This window comes from Sus scrofa, chromosome 13 (assembly GCF_000003025.6).
Source record: "Sus scrofa isolate TJ Tabasco breed Duroc chromosome 13, Sscrofa11.1, whole genome shotgun sequence".
Classification (NCBI taxonomy): Eukaryota; Metazoa; Chordata; class Mammalia; order Artiodactyla; family Suidae; genus Sus; species Sus scrofa.
The window spans coordinates 70,077,786-70,093,175 of NC_010455.5; the positions used below are offsets into that span (position 1 = coordinate 70,077,786).

The window sequence follows — 15,390 nt, forward strand, 5'->3', positions numbered from 1 at the left end:
TGGTCTCTTAATTGCAAGTTCATCTCCAGTGTCCTCCATTTATACCTACCTCTTCTCATGATTTCTGATTTTGGTGGTATAATTGTGCATGGATGATTTCAAATCTCTACTGTATATATACCTTTACTGGTGAGCCTTGTCATTTGTGGCATTTTTGTTTTCTGTTGCTGTCTTTTCTTTTCTGCCTAGAGAAGTTCCTTTAGTATTTGTTGTAAGGCTGGTTTAGTGTTGCTGAATTCTCTCAACTTTTGCTTACTTGCGAAGGTTTTGATTTCTCCTTCAAATCTGAATGAGAGCCTTGCTGGGTAAAGTAATCTCGGTTGGAGGTTTTTTCCTTTCATCACGTTAAGTATATCACGCCACTGCCTTCTGGCCTGCAGAGTTTCTGTTGGAAAAATCTGCTGATAACATTTTCGGGGTTCCCTTGTATGTTATTTGTTTCTTTTCCCTAGTGGCTTTCAAGATTTTCTTTGTCTTTAATTTTGGTTAGTTTGATTAATATGTGTCTTGGTGTATTCCTCCTTGGGTTTATTTTATATGGTACTCGTTGTGCTTCCTGGATTTGAGTGAGTGGTTCCTTTCCATGTTAGGGAAATTTTTGGCTGTTTTTTCTTGTAATATTTTTTCTGTCCCCTTCTCTCTCTCTTCTCCTTCTGGCACCCCTGTAATATGGATGTTGGTGCGTTTAACATTGTCCCAGAGTTCTCTGAGACTCTCTTCATTTCAATCTTTTTTCTCTTTTCTGTTCTGCATCCGTAATTTCCACTAATCTGTCCTCCACCTCGCTTATTCGTTCTTCTGCCTCCTGTATTCTGCTGTTAGCTGCTTCTAGTGAATTTTTTATTCAGTTATTGTATTTTGCATCTCTTCTTGTTTAAGTTTTATATCTTGTATCTCTTTGATCAGTGTTTCCTGTAAGTTATCCATCTTTGCCTCCAGTTTATTTCCAATGTCTTGCATCATCTTCAGCATCAACAATCTAAAGTCTTTTTCCTGGAGGCTAAGAATCTCCTCATCACTTAGCTGATTTTCTGGGGTTTTTCCTTTCTCCCTCATCTGAGCTATAGTTCTCTGTCTTTTCCTTTTTATAGGTTTTTGGGTGGTGACCTTTTTACAGATACTAGAGTTGCAGCCTCTCTTACTTCTGGTGTCTGCCCGCCTTGTGGCTGAAGTTGGTATGGGGGCTTGCTGTAGGCTTCCCAATTGGGGGGGGGGCGGCTGATGCCTGCCCACTGGTAGGTGGAGCTGATTCTAATCCCTTTGGTGGGTGTGGCTTAGTCTCTGTGTGAGATTAGAGGCAGCTGTGTGCCTGAGGGGTCTTTAGGTAGCTTGATTACTGAGGGGAAGGGCTGTGATCCCACCTGGATTGTTGTTTGCCCTGGGGCTTCTCAGCACTGACTGATGGGTGGGGCCAGATTTTCCCCAAATGGCCACCTCCCAAGAAAGGCAGCTGCTGAATAATTCCAAGAGTTTTGCCTTCAATTTCCCTCCCTCACAACAAGCCACATTCACCCCTGTTTTCCCAGGATATCCTCCAAGAACTGCAGTCAGGTTTGACCCAGATTCCTATGGAGACCTGGCTCTGCCCTGGGACCCAGTGCATGTGAAAGTCTGTGTGCACCTTTTAAGAATGGGGTATCTGTTTCCCCCAGTCCTTTGGAGGTCCTGCGTACAAGCCCCAGTGGCCTTCAATGCCAGATACTCCAGGGGCTCTTTCTCCTAGTCCCAGATCCCAGCACATGAGGGTTTGATGTGGGGCTCAGAACTCTCACTCCTGTAGGTGAGTCTCTTGAACCAGTTAGTTTTCAGTCTGTGGAGCTTCCCACCCGGGAGGTATGGGGTTGTTTATATTGCAAAATCGCCCCTCCTACCTCTTGATGTGGCCTCCTCTTTTTCTTCTGGAGTAGGGTATCTTTTTTAAGGTTTCCGGTCCATTTGGTTGGAGATTGCTCGGCTTTTAGTTGTGAATTTTGTTGTTTTTAGGAAAGAAGTTGAGCTTCAATCCTTCTATTCTACCATCTTAATCCTCTCTCTGGTAGTTCTATATTTAGTCTTCTGAGGTACCTCCACACTGTTTTCCATAGTGGTTGTACCAATTTATATCCCACAAACAGCATAGCAGGGTTCCCTTTTCTCCACACCCTCTCCAGCATTTGTTATTTGTGGACTTATTAATGATAGCCATTCTGACTGGAGTGAAGTGGTATCTCAATGTAGCTTTGATTTGCATCTCTCTAATAATCAGTGATGTTGAGTATTTTTTCATGTGACTGTTGGTCATCTGTATATCTTCTTTGGAGAAATGTCTATTCAGGCCATTTTTCAGTTGGGTTATTGGTTTTTTTGCTGTTGAGTTGTATAAGTTGTTTGTATATTTTGGAGATTAAGCCCTTGTTTGTTGCATTATTTGAAACTATTTTATCCTATTTCATCAGTTGTCTGATATATATATATGTATATGTATATATATATCCTTTCCTCTGCTGTGCAAAAGCTTGTCAGTTTGATTAGGTCCCAATGGTTTACTTTTGCTTTTATTTCTGTTACCTTGGGAGATTGACCTAAGAAAACATTTGTAAGGTTCATGTCAGAGAATGTTTTGCCTATGTTCTCTTCTAGGAGTTTGATGGTGTCTTGTGTATGTTTAAGTCTTTAAGCCATTTTGAGTTTAAAGACTTAAAACTCAAAAGTCTTAGGGTGTGTTCCAGTTTTATTGATTTACATGTAGCTGTCCAGTTTTCCAAGCACCACTTGCTGAAAGACTGTCTTTTTCCCATTTTATATTCTTGCCTCCTTTGTCAAAGATTAATTTACCACAGGTGTCTGGGTTTATTTCTGGGTTCTCTATTCTGTTCCAGTGGTCTGTATTTTTGTTTTGGTACCAGTACCACACTGTCTTGATTACTGTGGCTTTGTAATATTGCCTGAAGTCTGGGAGAGTTTTGCCTCCTGCTTGATTTTTCCCCCTCAGGATTGCTTTGGCAATTCTGGGTCTTTTATGGTTCCATATAAATTTTTGGATTGTTCTAGTTCTGTGAAAAATATCATGGGTAATTTGATAGGGATTGCATTGAATATGTAGGTTGCTTTGGATGGTATGGCCATTTTAACAATATTAATTTTTCCAACCCAGGTGCATGGAGTGTTTTTCCATTTATTTGCATCCTCTTTAATTTCCTTGACTAATGTTTTATAGTTCTCAGCGTATAAGTCTTTCACCTCTCAAGGTATTTTTAAATTTTCTTTCTGATTTCCTTCTTGACCCATTGGTTTTCTAGTGGGACATTCTTTGGTCATCATGCAGTCAATTTTTTCTCATTTCTTTTCCTATGGTTGATTTCTAGTTTCATGCCATTGTGGTCAGAGATGATGCTTAAAATAATTTCTGTACTCTTAAATGTGTTGAGGCTAGTCTTGTGCCCCAGTATGTGGTCATTCCTAGAGAATGTTCCATGTGAATTTGAAAAATAAATGTATATTCTGGGGTTTTTTGATGTAATGTCCTGAAAATATCAGTTAAGTCTAACTGTTCTAGTGTGTCATTTAGGATCTCTGTTGCCTTTTTGATTTTCTGTCTAGAGAATCTCCATTGATGTGAGTAGGGTGTTAAGTCTCCTGCTAATATTTCATTCCAATCTTTTATGTCTGTTAGAATTTGTTTTATGTATTTTGGTGCTACTATATTGGCATATATGTTGATGAGTGAAATATCCTCTTCTTGAATTGGTCCTTTTATCATTAAATAGTGTTATGTTCATTTTTATTTATGGCCTTTGTTTGAAAGTCTGTTTTTTCTGATATGTTTTGTGACTCCTGTTTTCCTGTTGTTTCCATTCACATGAAATACCTTTTTTCATCCCCTCACTTTCAATTTATATGTGTCTTTTTCCCATGTAATGGTGGGTCCCTTTTAGGCAAAATATTGTAGACTCATTTTTTTTTATATCCAGTCTACCACTCTGTGTCTTTTGAAAGCATTCAATCCTTTGACATTTAAAGTAATTGTTGATAAATATGTGCTTATTGCCTTTTTAAACATTGTTTTCTAGTTGATTTTATGTTTCTCCTTTGTTCCTTTTTCTTTTTTCTTTTTTTGGGCTGGCTGATTTCCTTTTATTTTATACTTGTGTCCTTTTGTTTTTTGTGAATCTCTTGTTTGTTTTTTTATGTATGTTGCCCTGTTTTTCAAGTATGTTAACCCCTTCCTATTTCTGCTTGCTTTAGACTGCGTCCTATATGCTCAAACACATTCTAAAAAGGTTTTGATTTTCATATTCTCCTCCCCCTCATTTTATGTTTTTGACATCCCTTTTTACAATCTTCATGTTTACCATTTTGCTCTTCCTTGTATTTATGATCACTTTCACAAACAGGGTTTTTTTTTCTTTTGATATGTAGGCTGGCTTACTTAAGTGATTACTTTCCAATTGTGATTTCCTCCATCTTGTATCTTCTTCTTTCTTTCCTATTAATATATCTTGGGGTAGGTTTGGATTCAACTTATTTGAGACCCTCTGTGCTTCCTATATGGATATTGGTTTCTTGGATTTGGAGAGTTTTCAGGCATAATTTCTTCAATTACATTTTCAGTCCTCTTTTCTTTTTCTTCTCCTTCTGGAATTCCTATTATGTGTTGATTGGCCCACTTTATATTATCCTATAGATCTCTTAAATTGCTTTCATTTTTTTTCACTTAGTTTTCTGTCTAACGGGGTGATTTCCATTATTCTGTCTTCCAAGTCACTTATTAATTCCTCTGCATTATTCATCTCTGCCATTCCATGCATTTAATTCAACTTTTGTCTTGGCAAATGAATTTTCTAATTTTCCTTGGCTCCTCCTTATACTTTGTAGTTCATTTTTTAAAGTAATCTGTATTACTGCTAATAGCTATTCATAAATCCGTCAGTATTTTCATTACTTCCTTTTTGAACTTGGTGTCTGTTAGACTGCGGAGGTCTATTTGTTTGCTCCTTCAGCAGAGTTCTCCTGTTCTTTTACCTAGGAATGGTTCCTGTGCTTCTTAGTTTATATTTTTCTTACTCTGTGAGTTTAGGGAAAATGATTATCTACTGTAGTCTTGGAGGGCTATTTATATGCAGGAGCATCCCTGGGTAGTTTGTGAGGCCTTACTATTTTTTGGCGTGAGGGTTGATATTGGTTTGGATGCTTGCTGTTTTTTCCCTCAGTGTGTGCAGGCTCTTATCCTCTTGCTAGGGGGTGCACAGGTGCATGGCCTGCACATGGTTTCAGAGAGGTGGGTGCAAACAGGCAGTGCCTCTAGACAGCACTTGGTCAGCAAGCCCTTGGCATTGTGAGGAACTATGGGGAGGTGGTTGTGCAAGCTGGTTAGTGGCAGTGACTTTCAGGGAGATGAGGCAGTGTCAGGGGTAGGACATTTGTGTTCCCAAGGAGGTGAGGGCAGTGGGCGTTGCTTGGTTGCATAGTCCCCCATGGAAGTGATGCCTGAATGATTGGAGCTTCAGGCAGTGCCTGTTCACAGGACACTTAGTGAGGCAGGCTGTGCCCACCTCTGGAGTCCAAGATGGCCAGAGGGGTTTGCATCCACCCCTGTAGCCTCTGCAAGAGGTGCCCTGCTGCCCAAGAGCCTGTGGATGTGCAGAGAAAGATATTCATATGACAGTCTCGCCCCTCCTCCTCTCATGTTCCCCAGCAGTGGTGCCTTGTTCGCCTGTGGGACAAGGCTTCCTCCTGCACTTTCTCGAATATGGTACAACACTCCCTAGCTCCCTCAGGATGTTTCTTAAACAGCCAATCCTAGTCTTCTCCCCAGAAATGGCCTCCACAACCCGACTCAGTGCCAAGCCCCCACCAGAGTGTCTCAGGCTATAGTGTCCCAGGTGGTGGTACTGATGGTCTGTGCAACTATCTCTCTGCTTTGCCCTCCTCAGTCCAGCTGCTGTGCTTTTCTTCAAGGCTTTGAGGTTCCCCTCCATCCTGGCTGAGCTAGCTGTCAGTTAGGTGGCCTCCCAGGGTGAGGATTCCTTTCCTCTCTTGTAGCTCCTTCTCCAGAGTGCTGGTCCCATCCAGATTCCTTTTTTTTCTCTTCTATTTTTTTCCTTCTGTTCTACCCAGTTATATGGATGGTTTCTTGCCCTTTTTGGAAGTCTGAGGTCTTCTACCAGTGTCCAGTAGATGTTCTGTGCCAATTGTTCTACATGTAGATCCTTTTTTTTTTTTTATGTGTTTGTGGGAGAAGGTGAGTGCCATGTCCTCCTCCACCATCTTGATCCCCCTCCCTGAGTTCGGATATTAACCTAAGCCTCAGTTTCCTCATCTGTAAAATGGGGGGGGGTGTTATTGGCCTTTTAATATTTTAGAGCATAAAATAGTTGTGTGTGTAAAGCACTTGAAACAGAGCCCAGTGCAGAGTAAGTCCCAATAATTCAACGCCAGTGATTATTCTGGTTGCTCATCCTTGGCCTGAGAGCCCCAGGAGGTCAGAGACCTCATTGGTTTGCTTCCCCATTGTGACCTTGAAGGAGGGCATGTAGTCAGTGTCTATAAATGCTGACTGCAAAAAAGAGTGGGAAACGTCTGAATGAACAGCTCTGTCCCCACAGGCATCCATCATGACGGGCACCATGCAGAACATGGCCCTCGAGGGCAGACCTGGCCCCCAGCCTTGGAGGAGGGGCCGGGAGGTCCGAGCTTCCTCTGAAGAGATGCAGGAGCTGCTGCTACCGACACCCTTGGAGATGCACAAGGTGGGGGCTGGGGGGCATCAGAGGCCTGGATGTGTGACCTGGTGCTGGGGGGCTCACTGTGACTCCACATGGGCTCCATCCCCTCCAGGCTTCATTCTTCTCCACCACAAAACAGATTTTATACTAGAAAGGGTCTTCAACAGTCATCTGGGTGATACACACATACACACACACCTGCGATCATTTAATTGGTAGACTCACTTTTTTCCTACTTATTCTGTGTGTGTATAATACAAAGGTTTATTATATATGTGTATATTGGGATGCATATATATCACTACCTTAAATGAGAAGCCAGCACCTCTGCCATCTGTAGGTTACTATCTAGAAAAACAAAATGCAGAGGATAAAAAAGACCTCTCGGCCAATTGCCTTCAGAAAGCTCTGGCCGGGCAGCCAGCTCTTGGGAGGATGGGGAGGTGGGAAGTGTTGGGGGGTGGTCGAGAACACATGGCCATCCTGCTGAGACCTTCCCTGGATGGAAGTGAGAGACTGAGAAAGAACTGAAACTCCATCCCCAAGGTCTCTGCTGTGACCGAGTGCTGTAGACTGAGGGTCTGCAGAGGTGGAGGAGAGGGGGCACTCCAGGAGCCAAGGCTCGGGGCAGGATGCTGAGGCAGTGATGTGTGTGGGCAAGCAGCTTGGGGCCAGTGGGCTAGGGCTGGGTTCTGGAGGCATCAGATGCCAGACTAAGGCCCAGGCAGCTGTGGGAGGCTGGGGGCAGAGATCAGAGCTCCAGGGCCTCCTCCCACTTCTGCTCCCAGGTGACGCTGCACAAGGACCCGGTAAGGAGTGACTTTGGTTTCAGCGTCTCAGACGGCCTTCTGGAGAAGGGTGTCTATGTCCACACTGTGCGCCCAGATGGGCCAGCCCAACGCGGGGGTCTCCGACCTTTTGACAGGGTCCTCCAGGTAAGGCTGGGGTGGGGGCACACTGATAAGTGGCCTTGGGTAGGCTTCCTCCCTTCTCTGAGCCCCAGCTTCCTCATCTGGGAGGAGGGAATGACCACACAGTTGTACTGGTCAGGTTAGGCTGAGTTGCACTGCAATAACGTACAACCCTAAATCTCGATGGTTTAATACACATGAACATTTACTTAGCACTTACACTGTATGTCCAGTGTGTGCCTTGTTCCATCCAGGCTGTGGGAGGCTCCCCACTCTTGTAAATGCCACGGACTGTACGGCAGAGGAAAGGACACTGAAAAATCAAGGGTGGGCTTTTTCCTGCCTTCCCCGAGAAGTAACACCTGTCACATCCCTTCACAGCCTATTGGCCAGAACCAAGTCGGCTGACCTTACTGACCCAAGGGAGCCTGGGAGGTGGGAGGGCAGATAGAAGCTGTGGACATTCCTGTCCCAGCTTGTCATTCCCTCAGTGTGATATCCACCCTATTTGTGCTAACTTTACTGAATGTAAGTTATCTCTAAACTGATGGAGTTTTTTCCACTTAAATTTAAAAGGAAACTTTTCATCTCCATTAGGAATGAAAATGCAACCCTTGCTTGAAATAGAAAGTCAAGGTTAAATACAAAGAAACCTAGACACAAGGCAACGTCAGCCTCCTCTAGGCAGGAGGCTGAGCGTGAGGTCTGCCTGTTAAAAACTGGAGAGCAGCACGTGTTGGTGAAGGATGCCCAGAAGGGTTGAAGGAGTTAAATGAGAGTGCTTTCTTTTGTGTGAGCCTTCCAGATTTACCCTGTGTTTAGGCTGACCTGATGCCGTCTCTGTCCCTTGGCTGTGTGTGTGTGCAGGTCAACCACGTTCGCACGCGAGACTTTGACTGCTGCCTGACAGTGCCACTCCTGGCCGAGGCAGGCGATGTCCTAGAGCTGGTCATCAGCCGCAACCCACTGGCCCAGAGCAGCCGGACCCCACGAGTGCCAGGCCCCAGCAGTGCACAGATGCTCTGAAGTCAGCACGTGGTGTGGACACCCCAGTCAATCTTGGCTCCAAGACCTGTAGCCAGGCTGGACAAGTGGCCACCTGTTCATCCACCTGCCTGTCCAGCAGCCTCTGAGCATGGACCGGACCTTCCTCTCCAGTTCTTTGGTAACGGGGGGCTGGGCCCAGGAGGAGTGACAGTGAGGTCTTTATCTGTGGGGCCCCCAAGATGCCTGGGGAGCTGCCCACTGAGGGTGAAGACAGGCCGCTTAGGTGGAAGTAGAGGGGCGGTCCCCAGGGCCTCCTGGAAAGCATGTCTGGTGTGGAGAGCCTTCTCCCAGCAGAGCTGTGGAGCTGGAGTGAGCTGCCAGGGAGATAAGCCCCTGACCCAGGAGGAGAGCATCTAGAAGTCAACATCCCTAGGCAGTCATGGGCAGAGGGGTGTGGCATCCTGTTGATTGGTCACCCCGGCTCAGTTTACCTTCTTCCTGAGGGAGTATTTAGGGTTACACTGGGGGCTACTTCATCTCAATGGCCTCGCCAGGATGGACCTACTCAGGGTAGGAACCCAGCCCCTTCCCATCTCCAGATTCTGGTATTCAGTACTTGCCAGCATCCCCACTTCGGCAACTCGGAGCAGGGGGCATCTGAAGTCCCAGGAAGCATTGGCCCTTTGAGGTTTGAAGCCTCTGTGGTCTGAGCTTGCAGTTCTGGGCCATCGGGCAGGCTCAGTGTCAGGTTCTGGGCTGTTGGCCCCACCTGCTGCTATTGTAGGACATGTGGTCACTGACCCGTATGAGAACCCCTGTCTCAGCCCAGGACCCTCGATGTGGGAGGGAGTCATTTTGGGACAAAAGATCCAGGGGTTTCCACTCATGTGCCATTACGGTGAAAAATGGGAAAACCATAGAAATATGACATGTGAGATGGTATAGCTCCTCGCCAGTGCCCTGATCAGCGAAAGGGGGAGAGAGAAGCAGAGGTGGAGAGATGGAAGGCCGTTCTCTCTCACGCCCAGCAGCTAGTGTCCAAAGTGGTCATTCAAGGAAGCTGATTCCCACCTGAAATCTGGAAGCACCAGCATCCCTTAAAATCGTCTTCATTTTCTGCACCCAGAAACCCTTTTGGTTTTGAGAAGGGCATGGGCCTCCACCTGGTGGTCTGGGCTGTGGCCCCTGGGATGGAGGTGGGCAGGCGGGATTCAGCCCAGTGTGGGGACTTGCTTTGCCCTGTCTAGCTCTTAACAAGGTCTCAGGAAAACAGGGGGCGCCCACTCCCACCTGCATCCCCTCCACCCCTGGATCCTGGAAAAATGCTCTTCCACTTGCGGGACTGGATGGGGAGTTGAGAGGTCTGTTCCTTTCCTCTGGATCAGTGCTCAGTTGCTGAGTACACCCCTCTGGACTGACCCCCTCTGGACATGCAAGGGGTGGACAGCCTGAGAAGGCAGAACCATCTCTGCCTGCTGAGGTCCACTTGGCACCCTGCCCCATTCCCCACCCCCTACCCCTCTGCACCCTCCCTTTATGCCATGGCTGGTCCGCCCAATGCCTCTGCTGTCTTGGATTCCTGTGTAAATGTCTGCCCCAGGGTGAAAGGGCGCTGCCCCCCTGTCACAAGAGGCACCAAGCAAAAGCCAAGAGCCCTCTGCTTGGGGGAGGAGGGGACGGTATAGCAGAGACATGGATAGGGTGGATTCAGCTGTGTGACCTTAGGCAAGTGGCCCTGCCTCTCTGGGCCTCTGTCAAGTGACAGGGCTAGACAGGACACACTCCTTGGGCCTCTTGGCTCAGGAAAGTGTGCTCGCCTTCAGGAGAAGAAATATGCATCTTTATCCCGACCCTGACCAGCGCTCCCTCCCTCCTCGGGCCGAGGCCTTGGCTGTTCCCCCAGACGTATGCAACCAGGCCTGTGGGTGGATCTCCTGGCCACGGCCAGCCTTCTCATATGCAATATTCCTCCCAGCTTCTCATGGGGATTTTTCATCCCAGAAGTGATGTTTCCTAACACCTGTCCCCGGTGAGCGTCCAGCCTGCCTATGCATTTTGGGTACAGCCCCTGCAACATGCCCCTTCCACCCTGTAAAAGCTGTATTTTTCTCTGGCTGAGTTGAGAGCATATTCCTTGTAAAGTATTTTTCTACATGGGGTTTTCTTAGGGCTCTCGGGAAGCACAACATGCCGGGGGGCGGGGGGGAGCAGCATTGCAAAGGCCATTTGGATTCTGGGGCCCTCACTGTGCCCCACCAGTGGTTGCAATGACTTGGGGGGTGGGGATGGGAGTGCTTTGGGGATGATTTTTTTAAATAAAATTATTTAAATGCACCTGGAGTGAAGTGTCTGCCTTTTAAAAAAACATAATAAAGGAAATTGAAGATGATTCCAAGGAGTGGAAAAATACCCTATGCTATGCTCCTGGATTGGAAGAATTAATATTGTTAACATGGCCATCCAGCCCAAAACAATCTACAAATTTAATGTGATCCCTATCAAATTACCCATGACATTTTTCACAGGACTAGAACAAATAGACCTAAAATTTATAATGAACCACAAAAGACCCAGTACCACTAAGGAAATCCTGAGGAAAAAGAACAAAGCTGGAGGCATAACCCTCCTAGATTTCAGACAATACTACAAAACTACAGTAATCAAAGCAGTGTGGTATTGGCACAAAAACAGACATATGGGTCAGTGGGGCAGGGAAAAAAGCCCAAAGATAAACCATACACAATCTTTGACAAAAAAGGCAAGAATATACAGGGGAGAAAAAATAGTCTCTTCAGCAAGTGGTGTTGGGGAAGCTAGACAGCTGCATGTAAATCAATGAATTTAAAACATATCTTCAGACCAGAAAGAAAAATACAGTCAAAATGACTTAAAGACTTAAATATAAGACATGACACTATAAAACTCCTAGAAGAGAACATAGGCAAAACATTCTTTGACATAAACTGTACCAATACTTAGGTCAGTCTCCCAAGGCAACAGAAATAATAGCAAAAACAAACAAATGGAACCTAATCAAACTTAAAAGCTTTTACATGGCAAAGGAAACCATAAACAAAAGAAAAAGACAATCTGCAGAATGGAAGAAAAGATTTGCAAATGATGTGACTAACAAGGGATTAATTTCCAAAATATATAAATAGCTCCTACAGTTTAATATCCAAAAAACAACCCAATCAAAAAATGGGCAGAAAACTTAAGTAGTCATTTCTCCAAAGAAGACATACAAATGGCCAACAGGCACATGAAAAGATGCTCAATATCACTAATTATTAGAGAGATACAATCAAAGTTCCAATGATACAAAAATACAATCTGTCAAGATGGCCATTCTCAAAAAGTCTACAAAGAATAAATGCTGGAGAGGGTGTGGAGAAAAGGGAAACTTCCTACACTGCTGGTGGGAACTGGTGTTGCCACTATGGAAAACAGTATGAAAGTTCCTCCAAAAAAAAAAAAACTAAAAACAGATTGGCCATATGATCCAGCAATCTCACTCCTGGGTATCTGAAGAAAACCATAATTTGAAGAGATCCATGCACCCTGATGTTCACTGCAGCACTATTCACAATAACTGAGACATGGAAGCAACCTAAATATCCATCGACAGAAGAATGGATAAAGAAGATGTGTACATACATACAATGGAATCCTAAGCCATAAAAAAGAGTGAAATAATGCCATTTATAGCAACATGGATGCAATTAGAGATTATCATATTACGTGAAGGAAGTCAGAGAAAGGCAAATACCATAAGATATCACTGATATGTGGAATCTTAAAAAAAAAATGATACAAATGAACTCATTTATAAATAACAGAAAACAGACAAAATAAATATATGGTTACAAAGGGGAAAAGGGAGGGATACGTTAGGAGTTTGGGATTAACATACACACACTACTATACATAAAATAGGTAAATAAGGACCTACTGTATAGCACAGAAAACAATACTCAGTATCTGGTAATAACCTAAAATATAAGAATAAGAAAATCTAAAAAATAAGTGAATCACTTTGCTGTGGACCAAAAACTAACACGATATTGTAAATCAACTATACATTGATTAAAAATAAATAAAATCACAGACTGGCAAGAGATAGCTTCTGTTTGCATCTTGTCACAGCCCACCTGCTCTTGATTAATATATTAATTCAAAAAGTACTACACATCATGCATCATTGCAGCCCCAGGAAAACAGTATGAATAAGACAGACGAGGGCCTGTCACTGTGCAGGGGGATTATATTCTTGTGGGCGATGGTGAACCAGTGAATGAATCATAGGATTTTTCCAGAAGGGACAAAGCGCAGTGGAGAGGAGAGAGTCGGGATAGAGGAACTGGGTTAGAGGGCGGGGGGCTTAGCTCAGAGGGCTGGAAAGGATACTTGTGCTGAGGCCTGGAGAAGAGTGCCCAGGCAGAGGGCAGAGCAAGTGCAAAGGACCTGGGGTGGAATAAGCTTGGTGGGCTCAGAGAGAGGAGGCCTGGCAGGAGTATGGGGTTAGAGGTCACAGGGCAGTTGTGAGGTTTGGGTAGGGACTGCAGATTTTGTTCTGTGAGGAGGGGAAGCCACTGCAGCAGGTGAGTGGTGGGTCTGCTGTATGGAGCCCCTTTAGCCTGGGCAGGGGCCCAACGATGCCCCTAAGTCTCCATAGGGCCTCCAGGGCAGGATGAGCCCAGAGGGCAGGGCAGCTCTGTGTGGGCACAGGAAGAGCTTCTCTCTGTCAGCTCTGCAGGATGGAGTGAGCATGCTGTCTCAGAGGGGGTGCAAGCAGGGCTGGGCCACATCAGGTGGGTCTATGTGGCTGGGCCAGAGCCATGCACAGGGCGCTGCTGCTCTTCCCAGTGCTGGAAGCAGGACAGGCTCAGGCACCTCAGAAATGGGAGGGAGGTGTGAGCAGGCAAGACCAGGATGGAGAGGCAGCCCTGGCCCTATAGCCTGACTGCGAGCCAAGTGCTATTCTGAGTGCTTTGCAAGAATTTCCTCTAACAGATGGAAAGATATCAATTCTTGGATTGGGAGAATCGATATTGTCAAAATGACTATACCCCCTCAAGGCAATCCACAGATTGAATGCAATCCATGTCAAATTACCAATGGTATTTTTCACAGAACTAGAAAAAAACTTTTAAAATTTGTTTATATGGAAACACAAAATATCCTGAATAGCCAAGATTTTATTGAGAAAGAAGGAGCTGGAGCAATCAAGCTCCCTGACTTCAGAGTTTACTGCAAAGCTACAACCATCAAAACAGCATGACATTGGCTCAAAAACAGATATAATTAATGATGAATGGAACAAGATAGGAAGCCCGGAAATAAACCCACACACTTATGGTCAACTAGTCTATGACACAAGAGGCAAGAAAATATAATGGAGAAAACAGTCTCTTCAATAAGTGGTGCTGGGAAAACTTGACAGCTACATGTAAAAGAATGAAATTAGAACACCATACACAAAAATAAACTCAAAATGGATTAAAGACCTAAGTGTAAGACCAGACACTATAAAACTCCTAGAGGAAAATATAGGCAGAACACTCTTTGACATGAATCACAGCAATATCTTTTTGGATCTGTCTCCTAGAACAATGGAAATAAACAAATGTGACCTAATTAAACTTAAAATCTTTCATACAGCAAAGCAAACCATAAACAAAAAGATAAACTATGGACTAGATGAAAAGATGCGCAAATGATTTGACTAACAAGGGATTAATTTCCAAAATATATAAACAGCTCGTACAGATTAATATCCAAAAAAACAAATAACCCAATCAACACATGTACGAAATACTTTAGTCATTTCTCCAAAGACGACATGCAGATGATTGGCAGGCACATCAAAAGATGCTCAATATCGCTAATAGAAAAACAATGAAAACTACAATAAGATCAGGATGGCCATCCTCAAAAAGTCCACAAATATTAAATACTGGAAAGGGTGTGGAGAAAAGGGAACCCTCCCTAAACTGTTGGTGGGAATGTAAATTGATGCAGCCACTATAGAGATTCCTTAAAAAACTAAAAACAGTTGCCATATGATCCAGCAATCCCACTCCTGAGCATATATCCAAAGAAAACCATAATTTGAAAAGATCCATATACCCCCCATGTTCACTGCAGCACAATTCGCAATAGCTAAGACACAGAAGCAACTTAAATGTCCATCAACAGGTGAATGGATAAAGAAAATGTGGTACATATAAACAATGGAATATAACTCAGCCACAAAAAGGAATGAAATAATGCTATTTGCAGCAACATTGACCTAGAGATTATCACACTAAGTGAAGTCAGAAAGAGAAAGGCAAATACCACATGACATCACTGATATGAGGAATCTGAAAAAAAAAAAAGATACAAATGAAATCATTTACAAAACAGAAACAGACTCAGGGACATAGGAAACAAAATCACAGTTACCAAAGCAAACGGGATGGGGGAAGATTACATTAGGAATTTGGGATTAACATACACACACTGCTATATATAAAATAGGTAAACAACAAGGACCTATTGCATAGCACAGGAAACTATACTCAGTATCCTGTGATAACCTATAAATGAAAGAGAATCTGAAAAAGTATATATATATATTCGGATATATATATATATATCTGAATCGCTTTCCTGGACACTTGAATACAACATTATAAATTAACTATACCTCAATTAAAAAGGCAACTAAAAAAAATTTCCCTATATATCCTCCCAACAGCCTGGGAGGTGACTGTATTATCATGCCAACATCAGAGGGAAGGAGC

At 44.2% G+C, this 15,390-nt stretch overlaps 1 protein-coding gene across 6 annotated transcripts in view; it reads left to right on the forward strand.

Annotated features, from left to right (window-relative positions):
• Positions 1-10,934, forward strand: part of GRIP2 (glutamate receptor interacting protein 2) — a 139,112-nt gene extending 128,178 nt beyond the window's left edge. For all 6 annotated transcript variants that reach the window (XR_002337661.1, XM_013982003.2, XM_021069370.1 and 3 more), the window contains 3 exons: positions 6,585-6,728; positions 7,493-7,639; positions 8,483-10,934. Coding sequence is in view for 5 of the 6 variants with exons in the window: in XM_013982003.2 (XP_013837457.2) it covers positions 6,585-6,728; positions 7,493-7,639; positions 8,483-8,641 (450 nt within the window). In the remaining variant the exon portion in view is untranslated. The remainder of the gene's footprint in view (positions 1-6,584; positions 6,729-7,492; positions 7,640-8,482) is intronic.